At 37.3% G+C, this 18,242-nt stretch overlaps 1 protein-coding gene across 1 annotated transcript; it reads left to right on the top strand.

Moving 5' to 3' along the window:
- Positions 1-1,032: 1,032 nt before the first annotated feature.
- LOC105470414 (abhydrolase domain containing 10, depalmitoylase) lies at positions 1,033-16,103 on the top strand. The gene is made up of 5 exons (XM_011722398.2): positions 1,033-1,232; positions 3,785-3,968; positions 8,235-8,346; positions 9,198-9,335; positions 14,122-16,103. The coding sequence occupies exons 1-5, from the start codon at positions 1,091-1,093 to the stop codon at positions 14,464-14,466; spliced, it is 921 nt and encodes a 306-aa protein (XP_011720700.1). The 5' UTR covers positions 1,033-1,090; the 3' UTR covers positions 14,467-16,103.
- The last annotated feature ends 2,139 nt before the right edge of the window (positions 16,104-18,242 follow it).

Here is an 18,242-nt window from a genome sequence, read left to right as displayed (position 1 = left end):
GTGTTGTTTTCTATAGGATAATCACAAACTGGTGCCACTGCGTTAAAAGGCACTGGAATGGATGCATATTTTAAAATTGTAGATGTGGCCATATTACTTGACAACAAATTTTAGCAATTCACCTTCCTAGCAATCATACATAAGTGCCAGTGTCTAGCATTCTTGCCAATTATTTCTTTTTTGCCAAGTGAATGGGGGGAAAAGGCATTTTTTAAATTCCAGTTTTTCATTTAGTGAGTTTGAGCATCATGTTTCCTTATATGGGGTGCCTATTTATAGCTGTTGGCCAATTTTATTGGAATTACATTTTTTTATTTCTAGGAGCAGGCTGAATAGAAGTATTAGTGTATCTATGCTACAAAATCCATTTTTCTAAGCTCTTAAGGTGTCTTTTGCCATTCGAAAAGTTTAAACTCGTATACAAGTATATATTTTATTTATGATGCTGGGGTTTTGAAATCTTGGTTTAGAAAGTCCCTTCTGTCCCCGGATTATATAATATTCTCCTAAAATTTATCTAATCGTCTCAGTTGTATTCTTCCGTTGAAATCATTTTTTTAGTGAAATTTATTTTTGCATAGAGCACGAGGAAGGGGCCAAGATAATTCAATATTTTATTAATCGGGCATCTAGATCTAGAGCGGGGAATGTCCGATACCATTCCAGGTTATACAGGCGAGATGAATGTCAGATCTTGGGAGCATTTCCAGTACAGGTTAAAACTGTCACGCGGTCGGCGGGACTGCAGGTGATGCAGCAAGCCTGGTGTCCTCGACAGGAGACGGTTTCCCATCTAGGACCGTTGGATAGGGTTGCTTTCTGAGCTTCCAGCCCTGTAGTATCTATCAGCCCGCTGATAGGGCAGCCTCCCGACGCCACTCAAAACATCCCAAAGGCCCCAAGCCAAACCCCGCTACTAGTAGAACCGACAGTCCAAAGGAAAGAGCCACGACGCGCTGCGCATGCGCGCTCTTCGCAAGCTGAAACCAGCAAGTTCCGCCTTCCAGCCTGAAGCGCATGCGCAGCCTCGGTTCCGTTGCGTACCGTGCGCGTCTGTGGGATACTGCAGGGTTCAGGGACAACTAGGAAGATGGCGGTTGCGCGCTTGGCAGCGGTGGCGGCCTGGGTACCTTATCGGAGCTGGGGCTGGGCAGCCGCCCCCGTCGGTCCCCACCGTGGCCTGGGCGCGCTGCTTGCACTGATACCTCAGCGGGCGCCACGGTGGCTCCCAGGTCAGTGTCCGAAAGGCGGGAGTAGGATGCGTTCTTTCGAACGCCTCGGGTTCCGTCAGTTCCTGTGCCTGTGCAGTGCGTCTTTGGCGCCCGGTTCAAAAATGCTGTTTCCCCTTTCTCAACACCCCAGTTCTAGGCGCTTAGTAGACTCATGGTGAAGGCTGTGAGGAGAACTCTGCCGCGGCCCTGCGGCATTCTGGGCATCCCGGGCCCTCGCCGGCGTTTTACACTGTGCAGTTTAAAGAGCTCCTGCTCCCTATCTGCCTCCCCTGCATTAAACGCCAACACTAGAAAAAATTAAAATATGCGTTTAATGCATTATTATTAGTTACTTCTAGGAGTTTGTAGATTGCAACTCCTAAAATGCTTAGACCGACTCTCCTTTGACTTGAGGGAACCTAATAATGTGAGGCATGTTCTTTGTAAAAGTGTAGACGCCCTCGTAAGCCTAATTTCTAGTTTTGTCTTCTTGCTGCACCCACTCAGTGAAAAGAATCGTAATCATTATTGCACAAAGGAAACTAGAATTTGGGCCAAAAATCAGAGAACCTCGTATATGTATATATAGTCTTTGAATTAGATCCTTTTGTTTTTTTTGGCTTTGTGTGTTGTTGACACCATTGTGCTTGGAGTGGTAATTAATGTCATGGCAGAGATCTTTTGTATGGAGATTTTTGTATCCAATAATTAAACTTTTATAATCAGTTTAACTTGCATTTAATTGTACGCAACCAAAAGGCATGTTACACATGCAGATACTCCTAGCAAAGTGTAGTATGTCAGTTCATTAACCAGAGTATAATATTATTTCATATGTTTAGCAGACATTCATTGAGCACTTATGCACCAGGCTTTGAACTAATCCTTATGTTCAAAAATGATTTATGGATATAATTATATGAATCGGTCTTCTTAGAACTTACACTAAGTAAATTGTAATCATCTCAGGGGGAAATTATGTTTTGAGAGGTGATTTCTGGAAGAGGATAGTAAGAATATTTTTTAGTGCTCAGCTGAGTAGATGGGAAATGAACATCAGTGGATCAACGTAACTGGCCCTTACCAAAAGTTTTAAATTTGGCATATTTCTCTATACTTTGAAACAAGCTTTTATGTAAAAAAGGATAGCTTTAAGGCCTTCAATTACATCTTTAAAAAATCAACTTCTTAATTACAAAATGGGGAAAACTTTAGCAGCACACATGGATTCTCCAGACTGAGAAATTTTCAAAGTGGAGGACGGCTTCATTTAATAAGAAAAAAGAAAATGTGTTAGGCCAAAGACTCTAAGGAATTACACAAACCTAGTGTCTTTGGAAAGAAGAGGTGGGATTATAAATGACTCTTTTAAAAAAAATATCTACTTGTTACTTAAGAGCAAGTATGGATTTTATAATGGGGGAAAATTTGAAAAACGGTGAAATAGAATAATCTTATAAAGTTCACCAATTGTACTGTTGTACTTAGATTACACTAAAATCTGTGTGTACCATTTACAGAAAGCCAAACCAACAAATAAAACGCAAAGTGATTGCATAGGTCTACAAGAAATCTCTTTCCAAAAACAATATTATCATACGTTATTTTTAAAGAAACTACTCATTTGAACCCACTTCAGCTGATAATAAAATTATGAGTTGTCACCACAGCTCATGATTTCTTGGTTGAGGTGGGCAGATGGGTGGGCAGGTGGATGGGAGTCAGTAATAAAAAGGGCACAGCACCTCCTCCTTTGAAATAATTTTCCAAGGGCAGACCAAACCTGTTTCTTCCCTGACCCCCAAGAAAGTGGGGGATGCAAGGCCAGGCATGGTGGCTCACACCTGTAATTTCAGCACTGGGAGGCCAAGGTGGGCGGGTCACTTGAGCCCAGGAGTTGGAGACCAGTCTGGGCAACATAGTGAGACCCTGTCTCCACAAAAAAATACAAAAATTAACCAGGTGTGGTGGTACATGTGTGTAGTGAAGCTACTGGGGAGGCTGAGGTGGGACGATGGTTTGAGCTTGGGGAGTCGAGGAGGTCCAGGCTGCTTGTAAGCTACGATTGTACCACTGCATCCAGCCTGAGTGACAAGGTGAGACCCTGTCTCAAAAAAAAAAAAGGAAATAGGGGATGTGAAACTTATCAAGCAAAAAATAAATTTAAAAACAAAACCAAAAATCTCACAAGAGAGGACTGAAACCATTGCAGGTAAATCTGAATGTTGATTGATACTGTTTAGGACAGATGATAAAGCAGCAACAGGAAAATGTTTTTCGATTAGTCTCTGTCTTTTGTTGCCTTGAAATTCCTACCTCATTGTGTATTTTGGAAGAATGAAGATTGGACTTCGCTCAAAGAAGTTACTGATGTTGGCATGATTTTAAAACTGGAGGTCTCATGTACAGACTTACTAACTTAATACTTTGAGTCTGTTCTTGTTTTTTCTATTAAATGGAAATAGTATTTAACATCAATTCATTGAGATAAGAAAGTTAAGATCGAAAATATATATGGTTTTCCAAAGACTGAATTTACAAACCATAGTTTACTTTTTGTGTACTTTGTTTAGCTTGTAGACAAAAGACGTCACTCTCATTCCTTAATCGACCAGACCTTCCAAACCTGGCTTATAAGAAGCTAAAAGGCAAAAGTCCAGGAATTATCTTCATCCCTGGCTATCTTTCTTATATGAATGGTACAAAAGCATTGGCGATTGAGGAGTTTTGCAAATCTCTAGGTCACGCCTGCATAAGGTAGGAACAACACATTACTGAGAAAATATTACTACTGTTAGCATTACAATGGAGAATTACTTCTGTTCTAATCAGTTGAAGTAAATGCCAGCATTTTTATAAATTATTTTAATGATGTGTAAACTTGCATCTTGTGGTTTAGGCTAATTTTTAAAGCAACCTTTAAAAGACCTTTTTTAAAGGCCTTTGTGCCATGCTGACAACCCTGGCAGGAAAGGACGTCTTAAGGGAAGTAGTGGTAACTAAGCTCTTCAGAGGCAATAATGTATGTGACAACAAACAGATATACTAGTTGGCTTTCATACAGTCTCTTACATTATCATTTTCCACTGGGGACTTAAGGACTTTATTTGATCTCTGTTTATCTGAAAGTAATACGTGTATTTAAAAGTATTATATAATGCAAATTTCTGCTGAGTTTTCTCTTCCTTTTCCTGTAATCTAAATATGTATAATCATAAATAGGGATAAGTGATATTTAAGTCAAGCTTGATTTTATAATTCCTAATTTTTCATACTGAGAGTTATTTTAGTAAATAACTTTGTTATTATAAGGTCTACCTATAGCAGTCATATGTTTAGTATCTACTGTCCAGAAGAGATGGTATGATTTCGTAAAAAGAAGATTAGCCTGGAATTCAAGAAACAAGGGTTCTAGAATAAATTCTAGCAATAACTATGACAAGTAAGTTAATAAACATTGGACCTAAGTTTGTCATCAAAAGGAGGTTGGTTGGACTAGAAATAACTTCTGAGTTATTTTCTAGCACTAACAGCCTAAAAATCTATCCATCTAAATTTTTAGAAGAGTGACTCACTAACATTCATTCAATAATTCTAGAAAATACAGCTATATATAAAACTTTCAGACTACCTGTTCAATATATTAGCATTTATGTCAATTATATAGATTTAATCTTATTTCTTTTACCAAACTAACTGAATTATTGTATGTTCATGCTCAGAACTCTTTTAAAATCTGTTCTGACTTATTCTGAAGATTGGAGTACTTTTTGGAAATAGATTCTCAAGCACTATACTGAGTGCTGCATAATAACAAAGAATTATAAAATATTGTACTTGCTTATGAGGACCTTTCATTCAGGGTGGGGAAACACAAGATAAAATACGTGTGAGAAATTAGGCAGAATGTGATTGTGTCAAAAGAACAGTATCCTTAATTGCATAAAGTTAAAGACAATGGGATTGAAATAGATAAAGGAACATTGAAGAATGAATTCGGATTTGGGTAGGAGGGAAGTGCTGTCCAAGGAGGGGAACTGTCCTGAGCAGAACATCATAATATCAAAAATATTGTTGTCACTTTTCTTTTTTGCCACTGAATAAATTTGAATCAAGAAATCACCATTTTACCAGTTCTTGAATTTCAGCTTTGAGACTATGAGAGTTATAACTAGTTCCTATCTCCCTATAAGACATAATGTGGGTTTTCTGCGTTTTGGATCCTGTATGAGTATACCGTCATAAAGAATAGTGCTTCACTACAAATTTTTAGTTTGAACAAGTTCCATTTTATTTACTCTTATCAAAGTTCATCACAGTCTAATTATTGTTAACTATTGATTGCACTTTATTATAAGAGATTTTGTCTTCTATAATTTTTCAGGTTGCTTTTGTTGGGATTTTTTGCTGTAAAATTTAGATCTTCAGTGATGAAATAGTTTTATTACACAAGAAATAAAACATATGACTATATGAAAATGTTTTATTAAGATCCTATCACCATGCCTAAAATAAGACTGATTGAGATTTCAGGAATATAACATATGGTTTTAAGGCTGGTATTCTCTCATAGTTATTTTTAATAGAGTTTTTATTAGGGACTACATCACAGACTGTTGAGGCTGCTAAGGTGGAAATGTGCTACTGTTTAAAAGTTTTAAAGTTCTGAATATGTTTGGATTATCTTTGTCTCTGGATTGGGGTTCAGTGAGTTAACTATATATAATTTTTTACTGGTACCCTATTAGTATGACCAAATATTTATATTTTCCTTCATGAAAGAGCTATACAAGTATTTTGCATCGTCACCATATATTTAGAAGGCAGCTAACTGTAAAAGATGCCGCATTCAGCCATATCCAATTGCCAACTAAGAAGAGAGAAAAGGAGAGAATTAGTTGGTGTCTTTCTCCCTTTTTCCCTCCACCCTTTCCACCCGTCTCTTACATACCCTGGATTGAGGGGGAAACAGTAACTGATTTAGACTGCACCAGTTGCCCTGTTCTATTTCCCAAGGATCCAAAATCGTTTCACTTCAAACCTAAAGAAAAATTTAATTTCTTCTCCCTCCTATTTCTTGTAAATCCCTTACTTACTGTACCAGCCATTCCACCAAAAAGGTTCATTTGAACTAGGCCCTGGGAAACAATATCAGTAAAGAAGGGAAAAGATATCAGTAAAGAAGATGATGGAAGAAGGTATTCCAGATAAAGGAATCAGTGTGAGGTGTGAAACACATAAGAAAACATAGACTTATTTTAGGAACAGTAAGTTCATCAATTTATCTAAAGCAGTAGTATTCCCTGATGAAGTGAGTACTACTGTAAAATTTAGTAGTTAAAAAAAAAAATTACTGTAAAATTGATTGTGAAATCAGTCTGAAATGACCAGAATATAATGGTTCAAAAAAAAACAGGCCAAAGCACTGTTTATGTTGTATATCACAGGGAGCACTGAAGGTAATGCTATATCAATATAATGTTAAAGAAAAAAACTGACATGTGTATAGTGACTCTATTTAAAGACAGAGTCAGAGAGACACAAGATAGAAGGCTACTGTGATAGTCTAGGTCTAAGATGACAAATAAACTCCTGCACCAAGATACTGGACTTACCAAAGTGCCAAGAAAGGGATGAACATAAGAAGAAATGGGAATGAATGGTGATGGTATAGGGCAGGTGGTATTCTGTAGCCTGGAAAAACAAACTTGAATAAAACAGCCTGCTCTTAAGGAACTGGCATTCTAGTCAGAGGGAGATGCATGTTTAAAAACAAACTTGATTACAATACAATATGAAAAGTGTTGAGTACATACAAAAGAAAGTGACTGGTACTAAAATGGGGCATGTATGTCAAGTGAAGTTCCACAGAGGAGGTGACATGACTTCAAGGATGACTACGAATTTAGGTTGGGGAGGAAGCTGTTCTCGGCAGCAGAACAGCATGCTAAGGCTCTAAGTATAAAAGGGTGTAACTGGGAATTAGGAGTAGTTCAGTATGACTAGGGTTTAGGTAACCTGTGGGTGTGGTATGATACTTTATACCACCGTGATTTTTTATTGATTTGATACCCTTAAAGAGAGGTAAAATTCATAGATCAGACAGATAACTGAGTCTAGATAACTAGGAAGTCGGAAGGAGAAAGGGATGGGTTGGTGAAGATAAATTTTATTCTGGTCTCCCTCTGTTCCATTAATTCGCTAAATATACACTAAGCGCCTACCACTTGCAAGGAACTGATCTAGGCACTAGGAACGCATTGAAACAAAGCTTGTGCCCATGTGGAGCTTTCATTCCAGTGTGGAAGACAGACCACAAATAATCAAATATATCTCAAGTAGTCATAAGTGCTATGAAGAAAATGAAGCAGAGTAAAGAATTAGAGAATGATGAAAGCAGCACAGTTTTAATAATTGAATGGTCATGGGAGGCTTTTCTGAGGATGTAACGTTTGAGCCAAAGGCCTGAATGAAGTGAGGGATCAATCTAAATGGCCATCTGGAGGAGGGTATGCCATGTGGAGAAAAAAGCTGATGAGACGGGAACTTCAAGAAGGAAAGTGAAGATACAGTTGGGAGGGAGGGAGAGAGAGAAAACAATGAGAAATGAGATCAGAGAGGTGATCAGGCACCAAAGTATCTTAAGGACTCTGGGTTTAAAGATAATAGAAAGCCTTTGGAGGGTTTGCAAGACATGGTTTTGTTTTACAAGGATCACTCTATAGGGAAAGACTATGAGTGTGAAAATGCAAACAGGAGACTTTTTACGAGACTATTGCATTAAGTTCAGTTGAGAGACAGTGTGACTAGGACTAGGCTGGTAGCAGTGGAGGAGGTGAGAAAGTGATTGGACATAGGAGATATTTGAAAGTGAATAAGCCAATAGAATTTGCTAAAATACATATTGATTGTGATGTTTTGCTATAAGCATTATAGTAATGAGGAAGGTGCTATCTTTCTTAAAAATTAAAGAAGCAAATGTATAGATATTTAGATACAGATTTTTTTATCCCCTTTTTCCAGGTTTGATTACTCAGGAGTTGGAAGTTCAGATGGTAACTCGGAGGAAAGCACACTGGGGAAATGGAGAAAAGATGTTCTTTCTATAATTGATGACCTAGCTGATGGGCCACAGGTGACTATTTTTGTTAAGTATGATGGTAATTACTATAACCTCATATTTAAGCTGTTTCTTTTTTTTTTTTTTTTTTTTTGAGCGAGAGTCCCACACTGTCGCCTGGCCTGGAGTACAGTGGCGCGATCTTGGCTCACTGCAAGCTCTGCCTCCTGGGCATTCTCCTTTCTCAGCTTCCCAAGTAGCTGGGACTACAGGCGCCCGCCACCACACCTGGCTAATTTTTTGTATTTTTAGTAGAGATGGGGTTTCACCGTGTTAGCCAGGATGGTCTTGATCTCCTGACCTCGTGATTCGCCCGCCTCGGCCTCCCAGAGTGCTGGGATTACAGGCGTGAGCCACTGCGCCCGGCCTAAGCTATTTCCTTAGATATGAAAATGTTTTTATTTCATTTAAATGTTTAATCAATTTTGATATTTGATTTAAAATGATTCCATGATTTTTACTTTCTAACAATATATTTTTTAGGCCGGGCTCGGTGGCTCATGCCTGTAATCCCAGCACTCTGGGAGGCCGCAGCGGGCGGATCACGAGGTCAGGAGATCGAGACCATCCTGGCTAACATGGTGAAACCCCGTCTCTACTAAAAATACAAAAAATTAGCCAGGCGTGGTAGCAAGCTCCTGTAGTCCCAGCTACTCTGGAGGCTGAGGCAGGAGAATGGCATGAACCCGGGAGGCGGAGCTTTCAGTGAGCCGAGATCGCGCCACTGCACTCCAGCCTGGGCGACAGAGCGAGACTCCGTCTCAAAAAAAACCAAAACAAAACAGTATATTTTTTATTGTACATGTTTTGTTTTATGTTTATAACCTTTTCTGTCTTAAAGACCTAATATTTTATTTTATTTTTAGATTCTTGTTGGATCGAGCCTTGGGGGGTGGCTTATGCTTCATGCTGCAATTGCACGACCAGAAAAGGTCGTGGCTCTTATTGGTGTAGCTACAGCTGCAGATACCTTAGTGACAAAGTTTAATCAGCTTCCTGTTGAGGTAAGTCAAAAGTCACTTTGACCACCTCAATATATTTACCCCTTATACTTCTTCTGCTCCCTCTTTCTTTGTGGGAAGGAGGGACAGATAACAATAAGTCCTTTGACTTACTGTGCTGGCCCAACTTTTGTCTTAGCTGCCTTTCTGTACACAATCTTTTTTCTACCTTTAACTATTTGGCATCTTGTTTAAGATTTCCTTTCTTCACTGTCTCTTCAAGTCATTCTGCCAATATTTGAGACACGTTAACAAAATCACACTTTGAAGTGTCTTTTTTTAAAGCAACATTTTCTTTATTATTACATTTACTTATTTGGATCATACATCGTGATCTCCTTTTGGTCCTCTTACTTTGTGGCATGTGGTCCCTAGGCTAGTGCCTATTCTTATGACTATGTTAGAGTGGGCTAATCAACTGAAACTACAGTCATCCCTTGTTATCTGAAGGGGATTGCTTCCAAGACCTCCCACGGATACCAAAGTCCATAGAAGGTCAAGTCTCTGAGAAAAAAAAATGGTGTAGTATTTGCACATAATGTTGTATAATCTAAGTCATCTCTGGATTACTTAAAATACCTAGTACAATGTAAGTGCTATGTAAATTGTTGTTATACTGTTATCGTTTAGGGAATACTGATGAGAAAAAAAGTCTGTACATGTTCAATACAGATGTAACCTTTTTTTTCCAGGTATTTTTGATCCAAAGTTAGTTGAATCCATGGTTGCAGAAACCATGAATATGGAGAGCTGACTCTCTTTGTTTTAGCCTAAAAGCAGCCTCAGATCCTCTCAACAGAACTCTCCAGACAGATACTGTCAGTCAGAGTGACAGAGATACAGAAATTAAAGAAAACAGAGCAGTAGTTTAAAAATATGGTCCCTAGGCTAGTAACAGCAGCAGCAGCACCTGAGAACTTGTTAGAAGCCCGAATTCTTGGGTTTTACCCTGAATCAAAAACTGGGGGTGCGGCCCAGCAGTCTGTGTTTTAACAAACCTCTTGTAAAGTTTGAGAACAATGCTTTAGAGAATGGAGGAAGAAGAGAAGGAGATTCAGAAATAAAAAAAGAAGAAAAAACGTATGTAGTGTTGAATAGTAGAATGTCATTGATTTGCCTCAAGTTCTGCATTAATACCTTTGCCATCTATTAGCTAAGTTCATTCTTAGTTCACATTGTTTTCAGCTCCTTAAGAAATAGCATTGTGTGTGTATTCAGGTTTCTTATATTATTTCCTGTCAGCTAAAATTACAAAGCTGGTCTTCCTTGAACTTATCTCCTGTTTCTGAATTTTGTTCACTTTCTTGGTGGTTTCTTATACATAGTTGCTCAATGTCTTCATGTTTTTCCCACCATTGCCATTTTGTGGATCTAAATGTGGACTCCTCCTTGCTCCATCCTCTCAACTCAGTAATATAGTGCTTCTCAGGTAGGAAATTATCTCAAGGACATGGCAGATTGAAAAGGAGTTGATTTTGGGGGGTTGGGGGATTTATTGTATTTTGTAATTATTGGTAAATGACAAAACCTGTGTACATTTGTTTTGGTTTTTATGTTTGGGGGTTTTTAGGGTATCTCTGCTGCCCAGGCTGGAGTGCGGTGGTACAGTCATTGCTTACTGCAGCCTTGACCTCCCAGACTCAAGAGATCCTCCCACCTCAGCCTCCTGAGTAGTGGGACCACAGGTGCACACCACTATGCCTGGCTGATTTTTGTATTTTTTGTAGAGATGGGGGTCTCGCCATGTTGCCCAGGCTGGTTTTGAACTCCTTGGCTCAAGAGATTTTCCTGCCTTGGATCCCCAAAGTGCTGAGATTACAGACACAAGCCATTATGCCTGGTACATTTCTCTCTCTCTCTCTCTCTCTCTCTCTCTCTCTCTCCTGGTACATTTCTCTCTCTCTCTCTCTCTCTCTCTCTCTCTCTCTCTCTCTGATTTTTACATTTCTCTCTCTCTCTCTCTCTCTCTCTCTGTGTGTGTGTGTGTGTGTTCACATCAGTCAGAGTGAGGATAGGGTAGATACTTTCTAAGTGACTGAGAAGATTTATAATCTGCAAATCAAGGCATTTTTTGCTAATACTTAATCTGATAAGCAGTTGTTAACAGAAGCATGTTGAGCCCTTGGTTAACTTAAAAGTATATATAAGGAAAGAGCACCAACACTAAGACCACTATCTCTTCTCCACATAAACAGCGCTAACAATGTCAATGGAGCAGATGTGGAGATTTTTACTGTCTTTTTTAACCCTGGGAATATTAAGCCCAGCTTTTCTCATCGCTTGTGTAAGAACTGGACCATCCTCTTAACTGACTCTAATTATTATTGCCTTCTTTGGACACTAGAGGGCCTCGGACATGATGCACAGCTGTTTGGAATGTAAGCGTCTGAACCACATTGCCTTGATAAGTTTTGTTGGTGTAGAACTTAATATATTCTACATTTTCTTTGGGTAATGTCTTTGCTGTTTCTGAACTTTTTGTTCTTGAAGATTTGAGACATACATTTTATAAAGTTAACTTTGTTCTTCAAATGGACCATTTTCATTCAATTCAGTGGCAGGTAACAGAGCTAGTTGGGGGCCAGGGATGCATAAAATGAAACTATTATTAATTCAGTGTCTCCTTAATTAGCAAAACCTCCACTTCAGCTAATAATCAGTGGGACTAAGTTCTATCTGCTGAAGTATTTACAAATTCAGGAACAATCCTGAGTAGTTGAGGATAGCTAAACATCATCTTTAAATATTTGGTTCATATGTTGTTTTAATACAGAGAATGCCATGATATTAATATAGATTTATACATTTTATAGTTTTGTAGAATTTCATTAATTTTAAATCATTTGGAGACGTATTTAGAAGTACCTTTTTTTTTTACTGAATTATTAAGTCTTTTTGGAATTAAAAATATATTAAAAGCCTAAGTACATATAGATTATGTTTTGTCATACATATTTTTTAAGTTCTTGTTTTCCTTTTTACATTTGCAATAAATTAACAATTTTAAACATGGGAAAATCATAGTATATTTGTTGAAATTTTAAATTTTTCAATTATGTGTAGCTTTTCTTTCCTTGTTTTTTTAAATTTTTGATAAGATGTCCATTCCATTTTTCTAGAAATGCCCTTCATATTATATGATTGTAAGAGTCTTAAAACTATTCATAGCTTGATTTTTTTTTTAGTTTTAAGCTCTGATCATCTTTCCAAGAATTTATTATATATAAGTAAACTTTTATGCTCAAAAGTATTCATGACAGTACCACAGTATGAGATGGTCAAGCTAATTAAGTCAATTATGGTGGACTGCTATGCAGCATTTAAAACCTTTTCATATAATTTTTTAAACCCAGAAATATATGCACTAAATAAAGCAGCATAGAAAACTATATGAATGTGTAATATGTATGTATTTTACATATTACATACAAACCAAAACACATATAGACAAATACTGGAAGGAAGGAAGTCGCAAGGTTTTTTTTTTTTTTGGTTATACTTTAAGTTCTAGGGTACATGTGCATAGCATGCAGGTTTGTTACATATGTAATACATGTGCCGTGTTGGTGTGCTGCACCCATTAACTCATCATTTACATTAGGTATATCTCCTAATGCTATCCCCCCCACCCCCCACAATAGGCCCCGGTGTGTGATGTTCCCCTTCCTGTGTCCAAGTGATCTCATTGTTCAATTCCCACCTATGAGTGAGAACATGCGGTGTTTGGTTTTCTGTTCTTGCAATAGTTTGCTGAGAATGATGGTTTCCAGCTGCATCCATGTCCCTACAAAGGACACGAGCTCATCCTTTTTTATGGCTGTATAGTATTCCATGGTGTATATGTGCCACAGTAAGCCACATATTAATGGTTTTTCTATCCATAAGATAGGATTATGGGTGATTTATTTCTTTTCTATTATTATTATGTTTTCTATAATGATTGCATGTTACTCGTTCTACAAAATTCTAATTTTTTAAGGAAAATTAAGATAAATTATGTAAAAAATAGGAGTTCTCAAAAAGTCAAAGGAAGTGTATGTTTCATTTTAAGGGAATAAATGTACAGATATTATTGTTTGGCTTTCAGGAAGTATGTGGAAGACTTCTTTGTCATCCCGAACAAAAATCAAATTTTTTTCTCTTTTGTAGGACTCTGGAAGGAAAAACTGTATTTCTTTACATTCAGCCTAAAATTTCATGAGTATGTGTATGATAGTTTCAGTGTAATTACTCTTAGTTTTTTATTCTTAGTTCTGTGTTTGATTCTTTCTCTTCTTCTCCTATGCCATACCCATTTTAGCTCCTTTAAGCACTTTTAGGTTTACAATTTTGAAATCTAAACAACGTTTGTTCTAAGATTTGATTTTATTTAAACATGAATGATACCTGGACCGATTCCAAGAAATTGTAGTGCCTTTCTCACCCTTCATTTTTCTTTTCAGTTGGGGTAAAGCAACATCTGATTTAAGATAGTGTATGATAAAGTTAGATAAATTTAAATTTAAGTTTGAGTCTTAGCCATAGTTAGTAGCCTAGCCCTGAACTGTTGGGCACAATATTTCATTTATCTAAACCATATTACCCTCTTTTGCAGAATCTTATGGAATAATATGTATAAAATACCCATCACAGTACCTGGCATATAGTAATTATTGATAATATTGTTATGCTTTTGTTACCTCTATCCTCTTATTCAAGAACTGCTTTCTTTAGATTACTTGAAACTATTGCATATGTTAATGTTACTTAAAATCACAAATACTTTTGTTTTTCTTTCTGTTTCCAATAGCTAAAAAAGGAAGTAGAGATGAAAGGTGTGTGGAGCATGCCATCAAAATACTCTGAAGAAGGAGTTTATAATGTTCAGTACAGTTTCATTAAAGAAGCTGAACATCACTGCTTGTTACATAGCCCAATTCCTGTGAACTGCCCTATAAGATTGCTCCATGGCATGAAGGATGACATTGTACCTTGGCATACATCAATGCAGGTTGCTGATCGAGTACTCAGCACAGATGTGGATGTCATCCTCCGAAAACATAGTGATCACCAAATGAAGGAAAAAGCAGACATTCAACTTCTTGTTTACACTATTGATGACTTAATTGATAAGCTCTCAACTATAGTTAACTAGTATCACGTGTTTAGTTGGTATGTAAACTAATGTATCCAGAAGATTGGAAGAGGATAAGAAATGAAAGATCCTGATACTTTAGGTTTTTCTTTTACCTCTATTTTGTAAATATCAGATGAGTATTATTAAATGATGTATTTGCACAAGTAATGCATATTGTGAAGAAGGACCAGCTGCTGTTTAGAAAATTTTCTCGTTCCTTCTGTCCTTGATTTTTTTTCATTAAAGTATTTCCTTTTTTTAATTCAAGAAAAGTTTACCTTTCTTATGCTTATGTTAGCTATTCCAGCTCTTAATTGCATCCTTTTCTAAATAGGATTATTAATAAAGCGTAAATATTTTGTTTATTATAGACAGAAATTTGTAACATTACTTCTGCTTTGAAAATGCAATTCACAAAATACAGGGAAATTTTTATTGAAGTAAATTTGAAATGATGGATAAATTTCAGAAGCATAATAAAGTTCACAATAAGGATAATACTTTATATAATGTATAAAGTATAATTATATATTATATATGTTACATAAACTGCACATTATATTCAAACTTAAAATTAAGCTTTTACTTTTTTTAAAGGCCCAAAATTGTAGTGATACGAGGAGCTGTTTCTAAATTTTGGCTTATGTGTAATATATTTAAATGGGGAATTTCATCTAAAACGATGTAGCATTTTAATATTCTGATTGGTAAAATTAAAGAGGAAGTTGATCTTTATATGTTATTACTTATAGAAACATTCATTATTTTATTAATATTGCCCTAAGTACAACTAGGCACGTGGTTGCCACCTAAATCAGAAGACTTTCTGAAGTCACTAAGAAAGTGTGAAATGCTAGTGTAAAGGTTGCTTTTTTTTTCTTTCCTAAGTAACTAAAGTGAGATGGAGATTAAGCCTTGATATTATTGAGTTAATGTTTTTTATTTATTAATTTTGACTGGATTTTATTTAGCTTGATTAGGTTATTATCTGTCAAACCTTTTAAGTTGACAACATGACTCATATATATACATGTATATAAAATGAGCATGTGTCGAAGACTTACTCAACTCATTAATGAGGAAACCAGCAGATAGTAAAGCTGGTTCAAAGTGCAGTTCAAGAAACTAAGGGCATTGAAGAAAAAATGTTGAGATAAAATTGCTGAGCAGAAAAAAGTGTTAATGAAGCTGACCTGACTACTTATGCTTAAGACCTGCTTTACAAGGTTGGCCCTTGATTGGCATCTGGGAACTTGGAGTTCAGGGGGGGCTTCCACCATTCCCACAACTGATCAAAGTAGCTTACTATATCTAAACTGTAAAACAATATAGTTTCTCCTGAAAACAATATAGCTTTCCTTCTGGGAGTCTGGAATTTTGGTATGTGCCAGGCAGAGACTACCCTTTGTGACCGGCTCCCAGTAAAAACCGCAGGCACTCAGTCTCTAACAGGCTTTTCTGGTTGACGGTGTTGCACAAGTGCTGTTACAACTGGTTGCTGGGAGAATTAAGCTCATCTGTGATTCCACTGGCAGAGGATTCTCGGAAGCTTGCACTTAGTTTCCCCTGACTTCACCCCATGTGTCTTTTTTCCTTTGCTGATTTTGCTTTGTATCCTTTAACTGTAATAAATCATGGCCATGAGCAGAACTGTATGTGGAGTCTTATGAGTCTTCCTAGCAAATCTTCACATTTGGGGATGAGTTGAGGGCCTCTCCACAGATGCAAAACTGGTTTATGTCCTATGGGGCAATTAAACTACAATCCATGGGTTATCTTTTATACTGGACAAAAATTACAAACCACAAAGAAATCATACATGAGCGCAACTGTCTCTGGTGTTGGAGTGGGTTGATAGAAGATGGCACTGGCTATTCAAGGACTTACTTTGCCTAGACGTTGCTAGGTGTGAGGCTTGTTAGGAACACAAAGGCAAGGGCCCTTGCCAATGATGGTTTTCTGTACAAAATAATATGATTAGAGATTCATAATACATATGTAGAGACAGTATAGCATAATGGTTAAGGTCAGAGACGAACTTGGTTTTTAATTCTGGCTCACCATTTACTAGCTCTGTGACTGAGCAATTAACTTCACTGAGTCTCAATCTCATCTACATCTGTTGAGATTAGAGGCATTTCCAGATACAAATCTAAACAGTACACCATTCTCCAAACAGCCACTATAGAGGCGTCTCTGGAGGAGGAGAAGAAAAAAGCTCTGGGCAACACTGAGTTTATTATAAAGTATGGAGATAGAAAGCTGAAAGAATTACTTGCCATGTAACTATTCCAAGGATAGTCCCCAAAGCAAATATGTCAAATACTCATTAAATTTGGAACAGTTAAATCTAAAGAATTCTTACATTCTGGGGTTGAGGTGGGTGGAATTTCAATATACCTTTTTAAGATCCTCTAAATACAGATCTCAAGTAACTTCTTAGTTTAGAAAGAATTGTGGAGTATATGTGATGCTTTGGTATATTTCAAGAATATACCTAGAAAATTGCAAGCAATTTTTTTTAACCTAATGTATCTTTTGGGGAAAATACACTTTCCCATTTTGTCTTCCCCTTTTCCTAGGCTTTCAGGGCTTTGCAGGTAGATAAACTTCTACTAAAGAAGCTCAGGAGTCAGTTTCTCTGAAGCCTTTCCTTACTCATCCCCATCTCTCTTTTTCAGGAAGTTTGTTGCTGGGTCCTCTGGACGCTCTTGTGAACAGTACTCTATCGATGCCTTTTTGGTACCACTTGCTGCTTTGAAATTCTCAGTTTATATCCTAGCTTCCTTCTCGCAAAGGACAACTGAGGTCAGAAGCTGTATTTTGACATTGTTTGTCGTCAGACATCTCTGACTATGCTATATCAACTCCTTTACTGGCTCCTCCTCCTTGCCCACCTTATAATGTTAACACTCCTTGAGTTCTGGCCTTGGCAATCTTCTCTTGCTACTTATTCACCTTAAGCAACATCACCCACGTTCGTGGTTTAAACTACTACCTGCTTGCAGGTGACTCAACTACACACCTACAATCTAGACTCTTGAGCTCCAGACCCATAAACCCAACTGCCTAATACACTGGGATGGACCATGGGCTTCCCAAATGCAGTAAATCCAAACCTTATTGTCTTTTCTGCTTTATATATCTCCCCACCTATGAGTCCTCTTAAAATAAATGGCGCCACCATTGCTTCTGTTATACAAGTCAAACTTGTGAGTCATTCTGACTGTCTCCTTTTCCTTTACCCAAACCAGATTGATCATTCTCTCTATGAAAAACTCAAACTCTTGCATGATGTGTGAGTCCATGCAAGGCTGGTTTAACAACCAAAAACCAGTTGCTGAAAGCCAGTTTAACAACTGGCTTTTGGTGGTGGGGTGGAAGCCCTGATTTGTAGCATTTGCTAACATTCACAGCATAAATATTCCTGCCCTGGCTGGTTTAAAACTACATCATGACATCTCTGAATGCAAAGCTGGGAGAAAATGCCCAGTAGCGCACCATCACATAGTATTTACACCATATAGATACAATAAATGCAAATGTCCTCAACATAGGTAACAGTAAAATGTAGCAAAATAAATCAGGAAGTGGTTCATTCTGAGTAACTTTTCTTTGCAATATAATTTATTTAAGAGTAAGTTAACATAACCTAATTGCTAAAAATGACTGAGTTTAGCATCTGTCTCGAAATTCCTGAAAATTTAACCATGGGCACTTGCAAACACACCATTTTATGATCTGGAGCCTGCCTGACATTCTAGCCTCATTTTTCTTTCTATGTTTCTCTTCTC

The sequence above is a fragment of the Macaca nemestrina genome, chromosome 2 (assembly GCF_043159975.1).
Source record: "Macaca nemestrina isolate mMacNem1 chromosome 2, mMacNem.hap1, whole genome shotgun sequence".
Classification (NCBI taxonomy): domain Eukaryota; kingdom Metazoa; phylum Chordata; class Mammalia; order Primates; family Cercopithecidae; genus Macaca; species Macaca nemestrina.
The sequence above is the reverse complement of the archived record's forward strand: the minus strand, read 5'-3'. Positions and strand labels throughout refer to the sequence as shown.

Excerpts from the sequence above, each read along its gene's own strand:
- LOC105470414 (XM_011722398.2), top strand. The coding sequence starts at position 1,091 with ATGGCGGTTGCGCGCTTGGCAGCGGTGGCGGCCTGGGTACCTTATCGG. Across the intron at positions 1,233-3,784 it reads GGCGCCACGGTGGCTCCCAG|CTTGTAGACAAAAGACGTCA; the intron begins GTCAGTGTCCGA and ends TACTTTGTTTAG. Across the intron at positions 3,969-8,234 it reads CTAGGTCACGCCTGCATAAG|GTTTGATTACTCAGGAGTTG; the intron begins GTAGGAACAACA and ends CCCTTTTTCCAG.